The 23,385-nt window shown below is 39.2% G+C and overlaps 1 protein-coding gene across 1 annotated transcript in view; it reads left to right on the plus strand.

Annotated features, from left to right (window-relative positions):
- Positions 1-22,761, plus strand: part of ankha (ANKH inorganic pyrophosphate transport regulator a) — a 35,933-nt gene extending 13,172 nt beyond the window's left edge. Inside the window, exons 4-12 of the mRNA XM_036558650.1 lie at positions 744-827; positions 1,643-1,813; positions 3,763-3,897; positions 3,989-4,081; positions 8,312-8,404; positions 15,989-16,118; positions 17,434-17,557; positions 19,553-19,652; positions 21,922-22,761. Of these exons, the coding sequence (XP_036414543.1) occupies positions 744-827; positions 1,643-1,813; positions 3,763-3,897; positions 3,989-4,081; positions 8,312-8,404; positions 15,989-16,118; positions 17,434-17,557; positions 19,553-19,652; positions 21,922-22,071 (1,080 nt within the window). The 3' untranslated portion in view covers positions 22,072-22,761. The remainder of the gene's footprint in view (positions 1-743; positions 828-1,642; positions 1,814-3,762; positions 3,898-3,988; positions 4,082-8,311; positions 8,405-15,988; positions 16,119-17,433; positions 17,558-19,552; positions 19,653-21,921) is intronic.
- Positions 22,762-23,385: the final 624 nt, after the last annotated feature.

Consider the following 23,385-nt stretch of genomic DNA (forward strand, 5'->3'; position numbering starts at 1 on the left):
AAAATTATTTATCCATATACTTCCATTAAAAGATAAGAGCATTTTCATTGGAGATCCTATATATATATATATATATATGTGTATGTGTCTGTGTGTGTGTGTGCGCGTGCGTGCGTGTGTGTGTGTGTGTATATACTCTTAAAAAGATGCTTCTTCAAGGGTTCTTCAGTGAAGAAAAAGGTTCTATATAGAACCTTTTTGAAAAAGATTCTATATATTACCCAAAAGGGTTCTTCTATTGTTACAAGCCTGACATCATAACAATAGAAGAAACGTTTGCAGTGCTATATAGATCCATGAAGAACTGTTTCATGACGCAAAGAACCCTTTAATCATGCAGAGGGTTCTTTGATTATTCATGGTTCAGTATAGGATTTTCTTTACTGCAGGATCCTTTACTAATTGCGCTGCTTTACACAATTAAAGTCATGACTTGTATCTTTGTTGTGATGTATTGTTTGACCTGTAATGGTGTGTTGTGTTGAGATCAGCTCTGTAATACAAGGTCCTGATAACATCTCCATTGTATTGCATTCTTAATTTGATGATACTGTTCTGAGCAGAATACCAGATGTAGCCTGAATATGTACATTTTCACAGCTAGGTAACATACATAATTTGGTGATTATGGTCATTTATGAATGTATTTTAGACTGAATTACCTGGAAATACCTGATTAACAAGTAAGATTCACCAGTTTATCTGATTAATATATTTTATTTTTATTCCTGTGTCTTACAAAGGCGTGGATTCACTCTGGCATCCTTCTAAAGCACAAATACAGCCTGCTGGTGGGCTCTGCCTCCATCTCGGACGTTGTAGCTCAGGTAAGTTCTACCCCAGTTCTCTCCTTCTCTTCGCTTAGAATGATAGCTTAGTAAAAAACACAGTTTTAAGCCTGCAGTTTGCACAGAGCTAATCGGTGAGCATTTATAAAGCTCAGCTCGCTGGGTCACTCAGTCATTTTAAACCTTTACTCTCTAACCACGTCCACCGTACCTTGTATTTGTTTATTTATTTGTTTATTTATTATTATTCATGTTCTTATTCTTACTTTAATTATGATTATTCTATTATTATTTTAGTCATTTTAATACATTTTTGGTTTCATTTTTGATCGTATCCCCCTTTTGTTTTATTTATCTTCTTTTGATTTTATTAAGTTTTACATTTTAGCTATGCTTTAATTATTGTTTTATATTTTCTACTGTATTTTTTTATTAATGTTTCATTTTTTATACTTACCTGATCGTTTTTATTATTAAATGTACTTTTATTATTTGATATGTTCTTACACATTATCAATCCCCTTTCCTGTATCAACTCTGCAACATTGTAAATGATATTTGATTTTTTTTTGTGTGTGTGTGTGTGTGCATATATATATATATATATATATATATATATACATATATATATATATATATATATATATATATATATATGTATTTATATATATTTATATTATTATATATTTTATTTCATTTATTCATTCATTCTTTCTTTCCTTCTTTCCTCAGAGTGGATGCTGCTTTTTTGCTTGTGTTTAAAAGAGTAATGTGTTTTGTGTGTAATGTTTCATTCATTGTCTTTTGTTGTCAGTGTCGTCTATGCAGTATTTCATCTCTCTCCTCTCCTGTAGATCGTGTTTGTGGCGATTTTGCTCCAGAGTAACCTGGAGTGTATTGAACCTTTGCTCATCCCCATCCTGTCTCTGTACATTGGAGCGCTGGTGCGTTTTACCATCGTGGGACTGGGCTACTACTGCAACATCCACGACACCTTCCCTAAGTCCAGCAGCCAGGAAGTGGGGGTACACTCACCCGCTCCACCCGTTCACCTGATCAGTCTGCTGATAATGGTGTTTTATCATACTGCACTAGAAACAGCAGCGTCACTGATTGCACAGTAACTCAAATACGCGATGTCTAAGTGTGAAAATATATATAAACATTACTCATGACTGTGTTTATAGTGGTTTATAGTGGTTTCCTAGCACAACATTCAGTCAGGCGCATGTTGCTTCTCTTAGCTTTGTGTCACTCTTTTGTTCATGTTTATGGGGAGTAGTCATTATGATGATTGACAGTGTTTGTGGAACAGCTCTAATAGCAGCTTGTGGTTATTCTCCTACTTTGAGACATTGTCTGAATTCACATTTGGGTGATTTAAAGATGGTTTGGCCAGAATTCAAATTTGTGCAACCCCACATTAAGTCCATCAGCCAAGACATGCTTGTTGTCTAAACTTTGCTTCTTTGGTTTTGCACTGGAGCTACAAAGCTAATGCAGCTAACAAGTAATGAAAGCTTTTAGCCAACAGGTGAGCACTGTGTAAACAGCATCCAGCACACATTCGCCTCAAACCATGTTAAGTAATCTGCATGTGGTTTCTGACACTGTATGTGTATCTATATCTATAAAATAGAAAAAAGTAGGGCTACAGTTCATGTATGAGATGGCTACTGCTACTGTTTTAGCTATTTTTGTACATTTTATAGATAACAGTTTGTCACACAGAGTCATAAACTACACAAGGAAGTCTATTTGAGATTATGTAATAATAATTTGACGCGGTTTAAGGCAGGTGTGTGAAGATTGCTGATTACGATAGGAGCTTGCTCAATGCTAACCTCGTGGCTTGAAGCTTCCATTGCTTAGCTACATTAGCCTCGTAGCTCCGGTATGAAACTAAGGCTATGTTCACACAGCAGGTAAAAGTGGCCTAAATCTGATTTTATTTCCAAATCTGATTTTTTGGTTTGTCTGTTCACATTGTCTTTAAATGTGATCTGTATGCGACATCAGTCTGAACAGATCAGCTCCTAAACTGACCTGCAAAAGAACAGAGCGTCATGCTGCTTCACGGCTCATCCAGAGGTAAACAATCACGACCGCCAACGAACGCCAGTCACTCCCGGAGGATCAGCTTCATCTTCAACAGCATCACAGGAGCCATCATGAAGCTTCACTGACTGACAGCTGGGCTCATCACCCAGAATGTGTTCAAGTTCGCCGTAAAAAGGGCGCGGTCCCTTCTTTGTTTCGCGTCCTTCGATTCTTTAAACTTTGCTTTCAGACATTAACTGTTCTTTGACGCTGCAGCCTCGTTTCTTTCGTTCAGCCATTTCTTTCTAAATCTCTTCAAACGTGGAGGGTTTTGGATGAGTCTCTTCTAATTTTTGTACAGAAATATCACCCCAAATGTTTATGAGTCTCAGCGGTGTGAAATTATGACTAATGTGGAGTTGGATTGACGTAAAAGTCGCATGAATTCCGATCCGGCTGTTCAGACTGAGTCGCATTGCCGCAGATCGGATACGTATCGGATTTCAGTACCACATATGAAAGCGTCTCAAATCGGAATTAAAAATGTCAGATTCAGTGTGTTTATCTGTTCACACAGACACACAGACACTCATCTGTGTCACATATGAGGAAAAAAATAGGATTTGGGCCACTTTTACCTGCTGTGTGAACAAAGCCTAAAGCAGCACCAAACATGTCTTGGCTGAATGACTGCATTTAGTGAAGAAAGTGATCCATTTTTGGCCTAACCATCCGTTTAAGTTAATTGTCAGTGTGTGATCAACTCTTTTGACTAGACTAAATTTGAGAAGTGTCGGTGGAATCATTTTGTCTCCTTATTACAACAAAAGAAAACTCTAAAGTACAGATTTCTAGCAAAGGCCAAAGCATGAGGAAGCCGTTCAGTGCCCTGTTTATCTTCTCTCATATTAGGTTTACTGCTGTATTGTTGTAGGGCAATACCAGCGTAAAGAAGATGTTGAATTTCTGGTGGCCACTGGCTCTCATTCTTGCCACCCAGAGGATCAGCAGACCTGTCGTCAACCTCTTTGTGTCCAGAGACCTCAAAGGAAGTGCTGCCGCAACGGAGGTCAGTTGTGCTGCCTTTCAGACTGTCTTATGGCCTACGGCTGAAACAAATTGGAACCTGCTTCAACCTTCGAATGTGTTTGTGTTGCAAGGCTGTAGCAGTCCTCACAGCCACCTACCCCGTGGGACACATGCCCTATGGCTGGCTGACAGAACTGCGAGCCATCTACCCAGCCTTCGACAAGGTGCGTTTCCAGATCTCTCTTAGATCCTAGCAAGTTTGACCACAGTGACTGATAAATGTTCCTACGTTCCCCAAGGTCCATACGCATGGAACGCCATGCTGCACCCCAAATGCATTTTGCCATAGATTGCTGTGAGTTTTACAGCATGGTTACCTTTAGTTACACTGGATGAACGTTACATTTAACCTGATGAGAAATTGTAGCACAAATGTTTTGCAATGTACATCCAGTAGGAGGGTTTTTCATTTTATTAGACAGGCTTTGCTTTATGGCTTTTACTGCTGACTGTCCTTTGAGTGAGTGAGTGAGTGTGTGCAGGTATGGAACTGAGTGCATTTGTAGACGAGCATATCGTCAAAATACCTCTAACTCTTAATGTGCGTTATTAGGACTGCAACTAACTATGATTTCCTTAAGCCAGGGGTCGGCAACACGCAGCTCCGGAGATTTGTAGGTAAAAATAAAATGATCCTCCTTTACAGTAAAATAAAGCTCTGCTGATCGTTCAACACAGTTTAACAATAAATGGTCTTAAACTCTGGAGTTAATGTAGAACTGCTGATTCACCCTTTAACCCTGAAGGTTGGCGCACAGACTGCTGGTCACCACAGAAACGCAGACAACAGTCTCGCCTAGCTAGTAGCTAACGTAACGGCAAAGAGGGAGATTTAAGACAAACATCGATAATTTGGAGACGAAATGGACTTATTTGCATTTATATTTACTCCAGCTGGTTTCCTGATACGTTTAATCTGCAACGAGAAACTGAAACACTAAAAAGTAACGAAACTGAGGTCACTTCCTCATTAGCAAGCTTCTTGATCTAATTCTCCCGTTCCACCTTAAATGGTGCAGCAGTTGCATTCTGGAGCCTCAGGCACCATTTAAGGTGGAACGGGAAAATTCAATCAAGAAGCTGGCGAATGAGAAGACGACTTTTGTCTCGTGAAAAGTTGAACGTTAAGAGACATTTTACAAGAAACTGTGCTACTTTTGTGGAAAAGTTTCCTGCTGGAGATGCAAGAAAAGTGGCTATAGCTGAGCTAAAGCTTAAAGCAGAGCAAAGTAAGTCTGCATTTTCGTGTATATATATATATATATATATATATATTATATATATATTATTTATATATATATAGGCTTTACTAGTAAATTAGCACATACTGAGACACATTTACAGCCAAAACACTGTAAATCAAATGCAAATGTAATTCGTTACATAATTAGAATTATGTAAATCAAATGTACAGCAAAATTACATACTTCTAATGAAGTAACTGAAAACAGGTGATGCAGTCAGTATTAATTAATAATAAATATTCAGTTAAAAAATGTAGTAGTGTTATGTAAGTCATGCTTGCTGCAGGAGTTACATCAGAACTTTTTTTGTTTCCTTTTCATTCTTTTTTCCCATAATGAGGTCTTTGTGATCATTTTGAAATCGAATCACAAACATGTCCTGGTCTGTCCCAAGACAACGGAATGTTCCAGCTTCAACACCCAACGCCCATCTCAGCCAGTGTGTTTTTCATAAAGCCCATGCCTGTAATTACATACCAGTGGTGTAACGGTGACGGTTTAACTAACACTTCAGCCCCTTTGCCTGTGGTGGTGGAAACCTACCGGGATGGCTGTGATTCAGCTGTTTGGGTTTGGCCTGGCTGGAGAAGCACAGGGACAGTGTCTACTTTTTTTTTCTTTGCGTGACTTTGCTTTTATTTGTTTTGCAGTGTACATTCAGGAGGAGGGTTTTTCATTTTATTAGACAGGCTTTGCTTTATGGCTTTTACTGCTGACTGTCCTTTGAGTGAGTGAGTGAGTGCAGGTATGGAACTGAGCGCATTTATAGACGAGCATATCGTCAAACGATAAGTGTCTCCAAAATAGTAACTTTACAGGAGAAGGCAAAAATACTCTGACCTTTCAATGTAAGTTAATGCAAAGAGATTTTATTCCAAGTGATTTTGGAGCATTTCTATTGGTTCAATCATCATAAAATTCTCACACAATATAAAGGACAGCTGGTGTGATGAAATGATACAAAAATAAAAATCAACAAAAATGGTGATACATGGTTTTCTTTGGACGGCGACAATATGCACCTGTGTATTTGAAAGAAATATTTTCATATAACATTTTTAATAATTTAGTTAGGTTTAATCATGCTGGGCTGTCAATTAGAGGCAATATTCTTATTGTTAATTGAGGTTAATTAAGTCTTATTTTAATTTTGATTTGCGTGTGGCGGAGCAAAGAATAGAAAACACAGTTAGTAGTATTTAAAAATGAAATATACTCTGAGCACATTCACAAACCTGGGTGTACTGCAGCACTTTCAGTTGGCTTAAAAGTAGCTTATATTATAATTTGATGTGTTTTTGAATTTGATTCTAAACAGTAAAAGCATTAAAAGCTAGTCAGTCCACCTTACAGGGCCCATATGATGGAAAACTGAATTTTATATTTTTATGAAGTAAAAGTATGATGAAGTATGTAAACACAGTTTCAAAATGTATTATTCATGCCGCAGTCCATATGATCCATATATGGAAACTAAGCTGCTGTTGTTTCCATGATGTCACAAAAACCAACACACTTTAACCTACATGAGTTGAGCTCCCATTCATGCTGAAGTTATACAGAGTGTTTCCGCCTGGACAGCTTTCTGAATGAGACACGGTACAAAGCAGCCAATCAGAACAAAGGTCATTTACGTATATCAGTCTTAAAGGCATAGTAACAATAACAATTTGTAGGTAATAATAACAATTTGTAGGTAAAAATAAAATAATCCTCCTTTACAGTAAAATAAAGCTCTGCTGATCGTTCAACACAGTTTAACACTAAATGGTCTTAAACTCTGGAGTTAATGTAGAACTGCTAATTCACCCTTTAACCCTGAAGATCAGCACAGACTGCTGGTCACCATAGCAACACAGACAACAGTCTCACCTAGCTAGTAGCTAACGAAACGACAAAGAGAAAGATTTAAGACAAACATTGATAATTTAGGGACGAATGGACTTATCTGCATTTCTAATCACTCCAGCTGGTTTCCTGATACGTTTAATCTGCACTGAGAAACTGACAAACACTAAAAATGCACAAAGTATTTGAATGAAATATTTTCATATAACATTTTTAATAATTTAGTTAGGTTTAATCATGCTGGGCTGTCAATTTGAGGCAATATTCTTATTGTTAATTGAGGTTAATTAAGTCTTATTATAATTTTGATTCGCCGGCTTCTTGTTCGAATTTTCCCGTTCCACCTTAAATGGTACCTGAGGCACCAGAATGTAACTGCTGCACCATTTAAGGTGGAACGGGACAATTCGGACAAGGAGTTGCAGAATGAGAAGCGACTTCAGCCTCATTAAAAATCGAACATTGAGAGACATTTTACAAGAAGCTATTCTAATTTTGAGGAAAAGTTTCCTGCCGGAGATGCGAGAAAAGCAGGTGTAATTGAGCAAAAGCAGAGCAAAGTAATTCGGAGTTTTCGTTACATTTTTTTTTTTGCCTGTACTAGTACTTTAGCACATACTGAGACATACTTACAGCCAAGATGGTAAAATGCTACTTAAATAAAATGTTGTGTCTCCCAAAGTGGTTTGATTGGTTTGTTGAAAGGACAAATTGGCTCTTCTTAACATTTGGGTTGCGACCCCTGCTCTAAGGGATAAACAGAGGTTGGAAAACTTATGGCTATTTTTGGTACATAAACCACACAAACGTCATAAGTGGAGATCAGGGAGGACAATTTAACACAATAAAAATGTTATGTGGTCTACAGGCTAAAAGCAAGTGAAAGCTCTGTGAAAGCATGCAGGCTGAGTGGCATCGTGTGCTTGTAGATACTTTTAACCCTCTTTTTTCATGACACCTTTTATTTAGCCAGATAAATGTAAATGATAGCAACAGTTCACTGAAATCAAATTGATGCACTTTCCACTCTTATCTTAAACAGAGTTGATCAGCCAAGTCATGCTTGGAGTCTGAAAGCTACTTTAGTTTTGTGCCTTATATCTTAGCAGCCTATATCACAAAAAACAAGCCTCATAACCAAAGAAGCAAACGTAGGACACCAAACACTTCTTGGCGGCTCGACTGCATTAAGGTTAAGAATGAAAATAATGTAGTTTCTGTTTCTTTAAAGATATGCCTTTGAGCAGTTTTTGGATTCAATTTAATGACAAATATATGTTTGTTTTCCTTTGTATTCAACAGAATAATCCCACCAACAAGCTGGCGGGTGGTACTGCTGTGACCAAATCTCAAATCAAGAGGTTCACGTTTGCCTGCTTCACGCTGTCCTTAACGGTAAGAAAGGCCTGTCTGTGTTACTACAAATGTATCCAAATACATCTGTCCAAAACTATCCAGACACACTTTCTAATTAATCCAGCTAATTTAAGGTGCAACCCTTGGTGACACAGGTCTTCACACGTACACACTCTTGAAAAGGATGGTCCTTTCAGGGTTCTTTAGTAAAGAAAACAGTTCTATATAGAACCATAAACACTCAAAGGACCCTTTGCCTGATTAAAAGGTTCTTTGCATCATGAAAGGGTGCTGGAGAATGTGCTATAGATGGTTCTATGCAGAGCCTTTTTGAAAAGGGTTTTTCTATTGTTCTAGTGTATAAAGCTTATAACAGTAGAAGAACCCTTTTGGATGCTATATAGAACCTTTTTTGAAAAAGTTCTACATAAAACCGCCTATAGCACATTCATGCACAATGCAAAAACCATTTAATCATGCAAAGGGTTCTTTGAGTGCTTATGGTTCTATATAGAACTGTTTTCTTTACTAAAGAACCCCTGAAGGACCATCTTTTTAAAAGTGCAGCTTAATTGCTGTAGCAGTCCTCCTGGAGATCTGCTGTCCTGTAGAGAACCTGCATCTAGCATGCCGACCTAACACTTATGCGTCTGGTCAGCCAGTCAGGGATCTCTGAAGAACTTAATTAGCTGGAGCAAGTTTGGCAGATTGTGGGACTCTGCAGGAAGGTAGATCTCCAAGAGCAGGGATAGTGACCTTGGATGCTCTGGAGCAGCCAGACGTGAGCCTAAGGTCACCATGCCCAATGCCAAGTGTAGGCTGGAAGGGTATAAAGCCCCCCAGCATTGGGCTGTGGAGCAGTGGAGCTGTGTTCTCTGCAGTGATGGAGCTCCATCCTATACCTTTGGGATGAGCTGGAGTGATCCAGAACTGACCATCCATCATCAGTACCTCACTAATGCTCAATCAAATCCTCACAGCAATGTTCAACATCTAGTGTAAAGCCTTCCCAGAAGAGTAGAGACTCAGCACACTGTAGCACATGAAACATCTTGTTTGACAGGACATTGAATAACATTTTGCTGTAGACAGTGTTCACAAGGCTCACAAGGGTTCTATATATTACCAAAATTACCAAAAGAGTTCTTTGGCTTGTAACAATAGTGGAACCATTTTTGGGGCTATATAGAACCCATTTCAAAAAGGTTCTATATAAAACCATCTACAGCACATTCTCCATCAATCTAAGAAACCCTTTAATGATGCAAAGAACCCTTTAATCCTGCAAAGGGTTCTTTGAGTGTTCATGGCTCTATATAGAACTATTTTGACTAAAGAACCCTTGAAGAACCATTTTTTTTAAGAGTGCACATGATACTTACATAACGTTGCTATCCAAAGAAAACAAGCTAAATGGCAACTTTACAGCAGAGGGCAAAAAAATCTTTACTTATAATGGAAGTTAATGAAAAGACATTTCATTCCCAGCAATGTTGGAGCATCTCTATTGATCCATTCATCATTTTTCACAACATAAAGGGCAGCTGGTGTCCTCAACTCAAGGGGATGCTGAAAAGTGAAAATCAGAAAAAATAAGGATGTATGGATAAGTTTTTTTTTTTTTAGAAAAAGTGACGATAACTTTGTCATAACAACTGACATAAACATATATAAACATTTATAAAGGCTTTTCCCAGTAGACGTCATTCAGCAGAAAGGTTACGTTTGCCAATTTTGATCAAAGTTGGTTTTTTGATCAAAGTGTAACTCAAAATTGGTTTTTGGAGACAAAAACTAACTTAAAAGAGAAAACTTCACATTCCTGTGGAAGATCATCCTAAAAGTTGTTTCCTTGTTGTTTTGGGCTGTTTTTGTTTAAATTAAAGTCACATGGCTTCTATTGGTTCTTGAGTCCTAAAGGAACCAAGCACTACAGTTTTTTGTACCATTTCTGGTGTCAGAGCAGGAAAAACAAACGCTCCTGGCATGTACCAACCGAACCAAAGTAACCTCCTGTTATGGCTGAAATTCCATTTTAATTATTGGTTATATAGGTAGATACTGCTATTGCAATATGCAAAATATTATGAAATATTTTAACTAGAGGTGTCAAATCATTAAAACAATTAATTGTGGTTAATCACATTATTCTTCGTAGTTAATCACAGTTAATCCCTTTGTCTTATTTGCACAATTTTGACTTTTTTCATTGACAAAGCAGTGCATTTTGTTATAACTACATCAGTGGACAAACTAAGCTTAATCAGAATATTTTTTAGTACTTTCTGTAACAATTATTTTCATCATGTGGATGCAGTTTCAGTTTTCATCGCCAGTGTCCAGTGAGAGCAGCAGCGGCTGCATGTTCCCAGTGAGTGTATATGTGTTTACAGTCGACTCCTCCATGACTGTAGCCTCTCACTCTGTGTCTCACTGTTCAGATGCAGTTCGTAGGCGTTAGGCCTGGAACACAGGTCGTACCTTTGAGGCATTGCTTGTAAAAAGGCTAAGTTTAAATGTTTTCTTTCCTGTCTGACGCATCTGTGTGTCGACTACAGGAGCTAAAATTATAAGCGGCTCTGCGTGAGTGCAAAGCCTGCCAGGATTAGTTGTTTTGTTGCAATTCAGGATCAATAACAGATGATGATGATGATAAAAGATGTATCCATGCAATAAAAAGTAGCCTGCAGTGAGGCTTGTGTGCACATGTTCTGCGTACGGAGAGGAGATGGAGGAGGAGTCACACGAAACGCTGAGAGATGGGGACTTGTGTCTATCCACTGTAAGGATCTGGCACTTGTAGCAGCAGTTGAGAGAGACTTATAAAAGACAAGGGAATCACTGACTTCTGCGCGCACAGGTCAGGGCTTGTCTCGCCTGATAAGCAGACGTACTGGATAATCAGATAAGATGGGCTCGGAGATCGTATGTATTGTAGATTTGCTTTAACTGCCTTACCGTTGTGAGTTTGTGTACGTTTTACAGACTGAAACGTACAAATGAATACAGTTCATTGACCTGCTACATTGTATTTCTGAATACTAGGCTTATTAAAGTTATTCATTTTAAACAGGGGTGTCGAACTCTGTTACTTCCAGGCCGCAGCTCTGCAGGGATTGGCATTTTCCCTCATTTAATGCTCTGAATTCAATTCACGGCTGTCTTGTTAATCAGCTGAGGAGTTAAATTAGGTGTGTTTCATGAGGCAATAATGAAGTCTGACAAATGTGATCTTACAGGGGAATTCCACTTCTATCTACAATGCAAATACAGCCATTTTATTTACTGTCTAAAACAACCAGTGAATTTACACGTCTTCTCAGTTTTATATGAAATGTTGGTGTAAAATAGTGGGAAATCTGGAAAAATTTGAAAAATGGATTAAAAAATTAAAAAGAATGGATTTAAAAAATAAAATTAGGCCAAACTCTCATCTCAAAACTATCATAAAGCAATGACTCAGACATCAGGCAGCGGATTCATAACCACTTCTTTGTAGTAACTTTCTGCGAGGGAGCTTTTAGAGGTGGACGTCTGGTTCCTATCACCACCACTGTGAATAATTCTGACTCTGAGTTTCTCTGGAACATAGAATTTCGCATCAAACCACTCTGAATGACTCCGTTTACATCTTAACCATTTAATAATAGAGAAATTTTGAAAAAATGGTGGAATTCCCCTTTAATTAGTGGTAAAGGTTATTAAGCATATCATCTCGGTGAACGGTGATAAACTGACAAATATGGCTGGATGGCGTGAAACGTAGCTGTAACACATTTATGCTACTAATGGCTTAAAGGGGAACTCCACCAATTTTTCAAAAGTTCTACATAATTAAATGGCTAAGATGTAAACAGAGTCATTCAGAGTGGTTTGTTGTGAAATGCTCCATTCTAGAGAAACTTACAGTCAGAATCGTTCACAGTGGTGGTGACAGGAACCAGATGTCCACTTCTAAATGCCCCCTCACAGAAAGTTATTGAAATGGACTTTATGATTGAACTGTGCACATTTTTTAATGCTGGAATTGCTCTTTAATATATTTTCCAGTCTCCAGTCAATAGTGGCCTTATTATGCATGATGTAAACTGCATTGTTATTTTAAAAGTACTGGTTGTACTTGCTGTATGTCTGGAATCTTGCCATCTAGGCTTTGTTGTTGGTGTTGGCTGCTCTGCTGTAGCCTGGAGGGGCTTTGTGATTGACTATATGAGAGTTTAATTATCTCGAGAGCTGGGCAGTATGACTGTATCGTTATCAAGATAAATTACATCCGTATGTTTGATGAAAAAGAGAGCATGTGTGTGAAATGTTGACTACAAGTAATTGAAATCATAGTTCTTGATAGTATTTTTAAAATGTGGAACTACTTTGTCTGTTCTGGCTTATTTGCATATCAGAAAAAAGAAGTATTGGACACATTGTGTATCGTAACAAAACCTATTAAAATATTGTGATGTTACGTTTTGCTGTATCGCCCAGCTCTAATTGCATCCCAGATCTTACAACCTGAACACTTTACCTTTGGCCTCATTTCCCTTTTGAAAATGTATTTTTTTAAATAGCATTTCAGGTTGTAATTTTTGAAAAAAAGTGAAAATGGAAAATTTTGTCCTGAACACTTTAACAGTAAATAAATTCAAATTATTTTAACAGGAAATTTTAAATCCATACGTATATTATTTAAATATTAATCAGTCAAATTCAAATTCTTTATTAATTCCATATTCAACAAAATAAGATCACAGAAGAGGTTTTTCAGCTCAAGATCTGACAGAACTGTGATTTTTTGACTGGTAATTATGTGGTTGCTCCAAAGAATTGCAGAATCCTGCTTTGGTTAAAAATATATATAAAAAAAAAAATATATATATATATATATCAAAGAATACATTTTAAATAAAATGAAAACTTCTTGTTTGCTTCTTGCTAGATTCTTGCTAATTTGCTGGAATGAGAATTCCATGTTCAATTTTTTTTTAAATGAAGGGTCAGTGGGCCTCTTAAATGTGTTCTTGAGAAAGGTTCTAAGAAAAAGTCCACGTCAGATTCATGACGTTCTGAAACCGTAGAACTGTTCTCACCTTCGTGCTCTTGAGTGTGTGTAGATAAGAAAACACCGGTGGATGTCAGAATCTTCATTAAAACTTGCTGAGTGGGTTTTAAGAAAAAATTTCCCTTTAATGTTCTGCTCAAAAATTTGGTAGAGCACATTTTGAGTCACTATATATGCCACAAAGTGCCATCCTGACCATTTGGTAGATGTGAATATTTAAAAAAACTGTGGGATTAAAAAATACGAGAGAAAAAAAAACAATTGTTTTTATTATTGCCCCAAAAAATAAAAAATACAAAATACAAAATTCCATTGCTTTTTTCTTGGTGAGGATATCAAAGGGTTAAGAACGGTTGGAGAACGAGGCCCAATGTTTTGATACTTTTGCCGAAGCATTTCTTAGAAGGCAATTCCACAGATTTTGCACCATTTCAGAACAAAGTCTTTCAGTGATTAGACATGACGCCTCTTTCTAGAAGATAAGACCCAGATGTTCCATGCATCTAATGTCTCTAAAGCTCCCTCACAGAAATCTCTTTCTTAAAATGGTTATGAATTCGCTGCCTGATGAATAAAACGTTGTGTTCTGATAGTTTTGTAAGCTTATGACCTATTTTAGTTTCAGAAAACTTGTTTGATCCATTTACAATGGAGGCACATGCAAGGCCGAAGAAAATATTTTTTTCAGATCTGCCACTGTTTTACGGTTCAACTCTACAATATCGCTGCTGGCGGAAGAAAACTTTGTATCTCCAAAATGGTAACTTTACAGGAGAAGGAAAAAACCTACTTTACTTTTAATGTAAGTCAATGGAACCAGAATTTTTTCCAAGTCATTTTGGGTCGTTTCTTTTGGTCCATTCGTCATGAAATTTACACACAATGTAAAGAACAACAGGCATTTTCAAATGATGTCAAAAACTGAAAAACTGCAAAAATGGAGATACAAGGTTTTGTTTCCCGACAACAGCGATATAAAACTCAGAAGACACATCCGGATTCACTGGTGGTTTTGGATAGTAAATAAAATGCTTATATTTGTGTTGTAGACATCGTGCCCCTCCTATCACCACCCCTGTCCTAAAAGAGACGAAGCATGTTGCTCCCACATGTGTGTATAACTTTCAGTGTTAATAGTGCTTTCACAGATGTTACCCACTGAGACACCCCCCAATTCTATGACTGACCCAGAAACTGTATGCTGGTATGAACAGAATGTAGAATAAAAAGTAATAATAGATGATGTACGAATAAGATGAACAAATAACACGCTATCTTTGAATATCTCCATATATATTAGCATAAGGTGACTATTTCTGAATCCAAGCTCAAAGCACATTTCTGTCCGTTGCCTTTTACTAACAGTGATCGATTTGTGCTGGTTGAGGTGTATAAATGTGACAAGTGGGAAACTAATGGTGGGTGGGATTCCCCATTCCTTCTTATGTTTATAAGAGGCACATTCTTTCATCATAACCTTGAATCACAACCCACATCATTTGTTATCGGCATAAAAGACAGTTTGGAATGCAGGTATGGATAGAAGACTGCAAGCCTGCAAGCTAGTTGGCCAGAAATTAATCCTGCCTGCATCAAACGTACGATAATCACAAAAAACTGCACAGAATGTCACTTTAAACGTTTAGGTTCTTCATCTCTGTTTGTGTTTTTCTCTAAATAGCGGTTGTCTCTGTGTTTTTAAGAGGTAGTAAAGCTGGTATGCCCATAAAAGGTAACAGAAAACGCCCAAAATATGCCCTTGTAAACATCACAAACTACAGATAACATGCTGGATCCAAACACTGACACATGCCAAATTGGTATCTTTTGTTTGGCTTTTGAGAAATAATAGAGCACATGCAAAGGTGTAGTTATTGGCAGTCCAGTCAGCTGTTTTGTTTTCTGTGGCTTGACCATTGATAAATGTTGTAGCCAGAGGTGCCATTACAGCGGGGAAAAAACAATAAAAACCACGCTGGTCAATAGAGATGAGGCAGCGCTGCTTTGATGTCCAAGCCTCGGGGACCAGCTGTGGTTGGAACTCGGTTTTTCTGAGTTCAATAACAGGATGTTTTGTGGTCTGGGCCGAGTTTCAGGAGGGCGTGGCGAGGAGCCAGGGGGCGGGCCAGCGGGCTCTCTTGGAGAGGCTCTGCGCTGTAAACAAGTGAGTCAAGCCTGCGCCTGGCCCAGCATGCGAGCGGCACGGCAGGGAGGCATGGCCGCGGGCGCTGGGCGAGGGAACGGGCGCAGTGTGTGAAAAAGCTCTGTGGGACGAGTCCTGATTGCATGTCTGTGCTAGAATGATGACAGACGTTCTGGCCCCTGGACTCGGTCAAAAACACTGTGCACGTTAGAGAAAAACAGCCAGCAGAGAAACAATGCACACTGCAGAGCAGGACTGACAGGATTAGATTGTTGTTTTGCCAAATGTGACATGTTTCCTGTGCAGGCTGGGTTATTTATATTAGCCCTTTCAGCTTCTTTGCAACAATAATGCTTAGTAAGGGTGACACATTTGTTCTCTCCTGTATACTCATGCATGTATATGTGTGTATTTATCTGTCTAGCTGTGCTTCATGGTGTTCTGGATACCTGGCGTGTCCGAGCGGATCCTGGTGGACGTAATAGGGGTGGATGCCGCGTTCGCACAGCTCTGCATTGTTCCTCTGCGGGTCTTCTCCTTCTTCCCTGTGCCAGGTTATATCCCTTGTCCACCACACCCACTGCTTGAAGCCATGGTGTCTGTCAACATGATCAATTCACATGTACAAATTACAATTTCAAAGCCAAAATACCAGCTCAATTCCAAACAAGTTGAACGGCTAATTAAAACAGAAAGCAGCGATTAGTAAATACTGTTTGACCTGCATTACATTGAACACGGTACAAAAACACAATAACAAATTTGATGCCCACAACACATCCCAAAAATGTTGGGATGGGTGCATGGTTTACCACGACAATAAGACATTACATAACCTGTCCTTTTAATTACACTTAATGATCGTTTGGTCATGCCAGTTGATCCAGTTTTGAGAGCGGAAATTTTTGCCCATTTCCGTTATGCATATTGTAATATTTTGCGCTTCATAACGCACCACCTGTTTTCAGTGGTTGACAGGTCTGGGCTCCAGGATGGCCAGTCTAGCGCCCACGCTCTCTGATTACCAGTGTTGGAAGTAACGAGTTACAAAGTAATGCATTACTGTAACTTCACTACTTTGGGCGGAAATTAGTAATGTGTCTAATTACCGTTTCAAATTTAATAATAATGACCTCCCGAGTGGTGCAACCATCTAAACCCTGTCATCAGGAGATCGCGAGTTCATCCCTGGTGATGCTACAGCCGTCTGTGCTGGGAGTCCAAGCGAGCGCAATTGGGTAGGATGGCCCCCCGTCTCCCCCATCACTCAGTGACACTCAGAACTGGCAGTTAGCGTCTCCTCCGAGCACGTTCAGCGGTCCAATGATGTTGCGTGAGCGACAGTTCGAAAAGATGCGCTGGAGCTTTGTTTGATTAGAAGTCAAACAAAGAAGCTTCTGGAGATTTTAGAACAATTCACTGACCACCTCAGAGTCCAGACCTCAACATCACTGAATGCGTTTGGCATTTCTTGGCTCGTAAAAACACTTTGGAGATATGAAAGACCATCCTGCAGATTTCTTTGAAAAACTGAAAACAACTCTTCCAAAAAGAATGGAGGCTGAAATAAATGAGTGAATGAATGAAGGAATGAATGAGTGATGATATGTTCAGTTGTTGGGGTTCATCAAGGGTTCTTTAGTAAAGAAAACGGATCTATAAAGAGCCATGAACACTCAAAGAGGGTTACTAAAGAACCCTTGAAGAACCATCTTTTTTAAGAGTGTAGCGTATGTGTTTTTCCTGACTCTAGTCTCTGACTCTGACTCTAACGGCTAGTTAAACCTGGAAATTAAATAAACGAACTCTCCATCTGTGAGAGACTAACAATGGCCCCATGTGACTCCTGACTCTCTCTTTGTGGTGCAGTGACTGTTCGGGCTCATCTGACAGGCTGGCTGATGACCCTGAAGAAGACCTTCGTGCTAGCGCCCAGCTCTGCGCTGAGGATCGCTGTGCTGATCATAAGCCTGACTGTGCTTCCCTATTTGGGGTATGCAAAACATCAGAGCAATGACTGTACGAAAACAAAGCGCTTCTGTAGGGTTGCATAAGTACCTGTATGTCTAGTTTCTCTGCTTTTCAGATTGTTTGGTTTATGTTGGTCATCCTGCTTCTACTGCGTACGTCACTTATTTTTACTTTGGTAGGAAAGACTCTCTCTCCCATCAAGCGAAAAGGGACCCTGCACTTTTTTGTTTCTGACTAAAACTCTCGGGGAGTTCAGAAGACATTCATAGCACATACATAACTTGAACTAAATATACATTAATAAATGCTTTATTTGCATTAGTAATATCTGACGAATGGACAGACAGAAATGGCCAAAATGGTCTGGAAAAACATCTGGTTCCATGATTTACATTAAAAGTAAAGTAGGTTTTTTCCTTCTCCTGTAAAGTTACCATTTTGGAGATGCGATGTTTTGTTCCAACAACAGCGATATGGTTATATATTATATATAATATTATATATGTATATATAGCAGAGCTATAGTTGTGTATGTGTATATATACACCGATCAGGCATAACATTATGACCACCTCCTTGTTTCTACGCTCATTGTCCATTTTATCAGCTCCCACTTACTATATAGGTGCACTTTGTAGTTCTACAGTTACAGACTGTAGTCCATCTGTTTCTCTGCATACTTTGTTAGCCCCTTTTACCCTGTTCTTCAGTGGTCAGGACCCCCATGGACCCTCACAGAGCAGGTACTATTTGGGTGGTGGATCATTCTCAGCACTGCAGTAACACTGACGTGGTGGTGGTGTGTTAGTGTGTGTTGTGCTGGTATGAGTGGATCAGACACAGCAGTGCTGCTGGAGTTTTTAAACACTGTGTCCACTCACTGTCCACTCTATTAGACACTCCTACCTTGTCGGTCCACCTTGTAGATGTAAAGTCAGAGACGATAGCTCATCTGCTGCTGTACAGTTTGTGTTGGTCATCCTCTAGTCCTTCATGGTCAGAGGATGCTGCCCACAGGACGCTGTTGGCTGGATGTTTTTGGTTGGTGGACTATTCTCAGTCCAGCAGTGACACTGAGGTGTTTAAAAACTCCAGCAGCACTGCTGTGTCTGATCCACTCAGACCAGCACAACACACACTAACACACCACCACCACGTCAGTGTTACTGCAGTGCTGAGAATGATCCACCACCCAAATAGTACCTGCTTTGTGAGGGTCCATGGGGGTCCTGACCACTGAAGAACAGGGTAAAAGAGGGGCTAACAAAGTATCAGAGAAACAGATGGACTACAGTCTGTAACTGTAGAACTACAAAGTGCACCTATATAGTAAGTGGAGCTGATAAAATGGACAATGAGCGCAGAAACAAGGAGGTGGTCATGATGTTATGCCTGATCGGTGTATGTATTATATAATATACATTTAGCATTCATAAACGTCTTTATAGGATTTTTGAGTGTGTTGCGTATGTAAGTAGGGCCTGTAACAGGAATCCGTAGGGAATAGCAGTAAGAAAGGGATACTAAGCAAATTTTCTCCCAGATTTTACATTCCTGCCTGTGTCTGCTTTATCCAGAACTAATTTGATGTCATGCTGCCTGTGAATTTTTGGACGGCCTAAAAATAGGATGGAGATTAGATGTTCTTGAGTGCTTTTGAATTAACGATGATTCAAAGCCACATATCTGTGGACCACTAGAGCTGCAAATACATGGCTGGGCTTAAATGCAGGCATTTCACACCTCTCCATAGATGGTAAAGCAAGTCTTCCTGGCATGATATATGCATGTACTTTCCTGTATATGGAAAAAATGCAAACCAAAAAAAAGGCTACCCACAGTAACAGAATAAATTCTGTTGTAATATCAAATGTATGCATTTGCCCTGCTAATGTGTAGCAGTCTCAGTGGCCAGTATATGTTTATTATGCACAATATGCAGGCTGTTCTGGGGACCAGTGTACATTTATTGAGTAAAATGCTCAGGCGCTGGACTCAGGACTGTATTCTTGAACAGGATCCATGGTGCTACGCTGGGAGTGGGCTCTCTGCTGGCTGGCTTCCTGGGGGAGGCCACGATGGTGGCGGTGGCTGCGTGCTATGTGTACCGAAAACAGGTAAGCAAACATCAAATTTAAAAATCGAGGTGCTGCAGAATCTTTCCAAAACACGAACCCCCATTCAAGAGTTTGGAATTATGTGTCATATTGACATATTCAGTAATAATTTATACAGCATATCGCTGTTGTCGGAAGAAAACCTCGTATCTCCATTTTTGTCGTTTTTCAGTTTTTGACATAATTTGAAGATGCCTGATGCCCTTTATATTGCATGTAAATTTCATGATGAATGGAGCAAAACAAACGGCCCAAAATCACTTGGAAAAAAAGTCTGGTTCCATTGACTTACATTAAAAGTAAAGCAGGTTTTTTCCTTCTCCTGTAAAGTTACCATTTTGGAGATACGAGGTTTTGATCCGACAACAGCGACATAATCTACACACTAAAGTGTAACTCCATGGTTTATACATGACGTTAGGTATTTTAAGAACAAAAAGAAATAGCATTGCTAGTTCATGTTATTAAATTATTAAAGGTAATTAAGTAATAATAAACTAATCATCCATTTATAGTAATTTTCCTGTCATGAAATTATTGTGAATAGTTATGTGAGATCTGATCACTGATTTTGATAGGAGACATTCTGTGTATTCATTTTATAGTAAGTTCATTCTTAATGCTATACTGCTATATCTGCAGCTCCATTAATCACTGAAAAAGTCATAATTTTTGCAGCTTCCTACAAATTGTTTGAAACCCACAGAATATAAGCATCATATTTTAATTATTTTATACCTGTATCTGCAACAGCACTGCCTTTATGATATTATAAATAGTGACTTCAAACTTTTTAGAGCATGTATAAAGGCACATTTTTAGGTTGTAAATACAGTTTTAATTCTATTCTATGAAGCAGTGTTAGTTTTAACATTAATCGTGTACTGTCTAGTCCACACAACCAATATACGTAAACTGAGCTGGCTAAAGAGCATGTTTTAAATTCATCATGGGTGTGATGTCATAACCATAAACATATTTACATAAGACTTTTTTTAAGCCTACAGCTGTTTAGCCAGCCCATTTATGGTGATGTAATAAGAACTGTTGTCACTGCAGCCAGTCTGTAGCACAGTTATTTAAGTTTCAGTGCAGGCTTTTGCCATATTGACGCATTTACAAAGTTCACTGTGACAGACTTGGGCCCAATCCCATTTCAACCCTCGCCCCGCTTAGCCCTCTGTTTTGCGCGTTCACGTCTAGGGGTAGGGTGTCCCGATTTTTGTAGGGCTTAGTGTTTGGGCTACATGACAGAGGGTTTTCAGCGGCTCCAAACAGAGAGTTATGAGAAAAAAAACAGCAAGATGGCTGAACAAGAGACCAAAGAAACCCACAAATGTGAGAATTTTCTCCGTTAAAAATTACGATAATCATTGTTTTATTTTAGTTTAATGTCGTTTGAGTGTATTATGGTCGTTTTTTCATAACAAGTGTAAAAAATCACTAACAGTATGCTGATGTCTCGGTAGCTAGCTAGCTAACTTTCCCGTTCCACCTTAAATAGTCCAGCAGTTCTGACGCCTGAACTGCCAGAATGTAACTGCTGCACCATTTAAGGTGGAACGGGAAACTTTGAACAAGAAGCTGGTGAATTTCTGACTTCAGCTTCATATCACTGAAGAATCAGTGGTGGGTGATAATAAATAACTGCCTCCCTCTTTGAAGGCATATGATGCCCTAAATGTAACTAAAGCCCAGCAGTGAGGAGCTGAACTTTACCCTCCTCTGCTGTCACTGCAGACTGGCAGGGTTGCCTACAGAGCAGCGCTGGTAGCTGTTAATGAAGTGATGCTCTTTTTATTTGAGGGTCCCATTTCAGAGGGAAGATTTCAACCACTACCCTGTAACTCAGTTCCAAGGGGTTAGGGTGACACTCGAAAACAAGGGGTAGGGGTGATAAGAAGAAATGGGATTGGGCCTTAGTTTCATGATGCTACATGAGGAACAATCAGCATGGGTTTCCTCTGAGAGCACTCATTATGAAAAAAGCTATAAGCTAAATCCACAAATGTCCCATTTACAAAAAAAATGAAAGTGAACATAACCATATTAGGTCTAATTTGCTCTGTTTACAATTTGAATGCAATGTGTTTATGGAAGACACTAATGGAGACTTGCAATGATTACCTTCTGAGCACAACCACAGGCCCAAAATTGGTGTATTACATCTATCGTGTCATGCAGTGCATGGCACACCTGTAAGGTAAGGGTCATGGCTTTGTAGTACATTACTGATGTCATTTCCTTTCTCTCTCATTCAAATACCCAGAGGAAAAAATCGGACACGGAGGTGGTCGTGCAGGCAGAAGACGCTGCCCCGATGACTGAGGTCCCATCCAGGACTCAACTAGACAGCGTCCAAGAAATTACAGAGCAAGACAGGCAAGGGGAGGAAGATGGAGAACGAATTGAAGGGTGAAAATCCGAAAAGGTGGCTGGACAGGATGAAGCGATCTAAAGTCTTGACAAGGTTTTTGCCTACAACTGAAATAACGGTGCAAATAAGGACAGTTTGTTGGACAATCCACTGTATCCCACTTCTGACACCAACACAATACAGGACCACCTGCTGTGGGATGTGGACATTGAGACTGAATTTATGTACACTATATGTCCAAAAGTATTCAGACACCCTTGTAATTAGTGAATTCAGCCACTTGAAGGTGCTGACATGTTTATGTGTGCACAATAGAAATGCATTGGAGATAGAATGGGACCCTGTGGAGCAGTGGAACTATGTTCTCTGGAGTGTTGGAGCACATCGAATACCTTTTGGAATGATCGCCCAACATCAGTACATGACCTCACTAATGCCCTTGTGGTTGAATATAATCAAATCCTCACAGCAATGTTCCAAAATCAAGCTTGAAGCCTTCCCAGAAGAGTAAAGGGGGACAAAAAAAAAGGGGACAAACTCCCCATTAATACCCTTCATTTCAAAAGAAACGTAAGCAAGTCTCTACACCTTTGGACATGTAGTGTATCTGCCATAGCACTTTCTGCACTGATGGAAACTTTTTTCTTGCACATACAAGTTCTTGCAAGACTTCCTGCACAGCAGCCGACAAACAAACCTTTGCCAAAGCAGCAGGACTGGTGAACTGGTGGATGTTTGTGCCCTCTTTATTGAGCTTAGCTGTCAAAAACGACAAGTAACTGTGTGAAGGGAGATGCTCCTCCACCCTAAGATGCATCAACAGCACATCGAGGGGAGGTGCTTTCTTTTTTTTGCGACAATCACAGACCTGCTAGCTGCTGAACTCTGCCAAAACATACCGGCTGGGCTTGTTTTGGCCTTGAAACGCACAATAGCTGTTAGCGCACAATAGCTATAGCACATTTACTCTGGTGAAATGTATATTTTGTTCGGGTTCTGGTTTTGAGGGATATTACATATATATTTTGAATTCTTCTATATTTTTATAAATGTCAGATATTCAACTTTTAGTCTAGTTTTCTATAAGAGGTTTAGCTAAGTAAAGCCCACTGAGGTAAAGAAAACTTTACTGAAAAATATCAACACAGGCATCAAGATATCAGTACAGGACTGCATTATCTATCATTTTTTGAGAGTTTCAAGCAGGACATGAGTGCAGCGTAAGAGCCTTCAAATCTCTGGAATAATGATAGCTTAGCGAAACCATGTAGAACCTTTCCCAATCCCAAGATCCTTGGCTTAAATCCACGATAAGATGCACTCCCTGACCTCCTCAAACCTTCAAACACTGAATAA

Source organism: Colossoma macropomum, unplaced genomic scaffold, assembly GCF_904425465.1.
Source record: "Colossoma macropomum unplaced genomic scaffold, Colossoma_macropomum, whole genome shotgun sequence".
Lineage (NCBI taxonomy): Eukaryota > Metazoa > Chordata > Actinopteri > Characiformes > Serrasalmidae > Colossoma > Colossoma macropomum.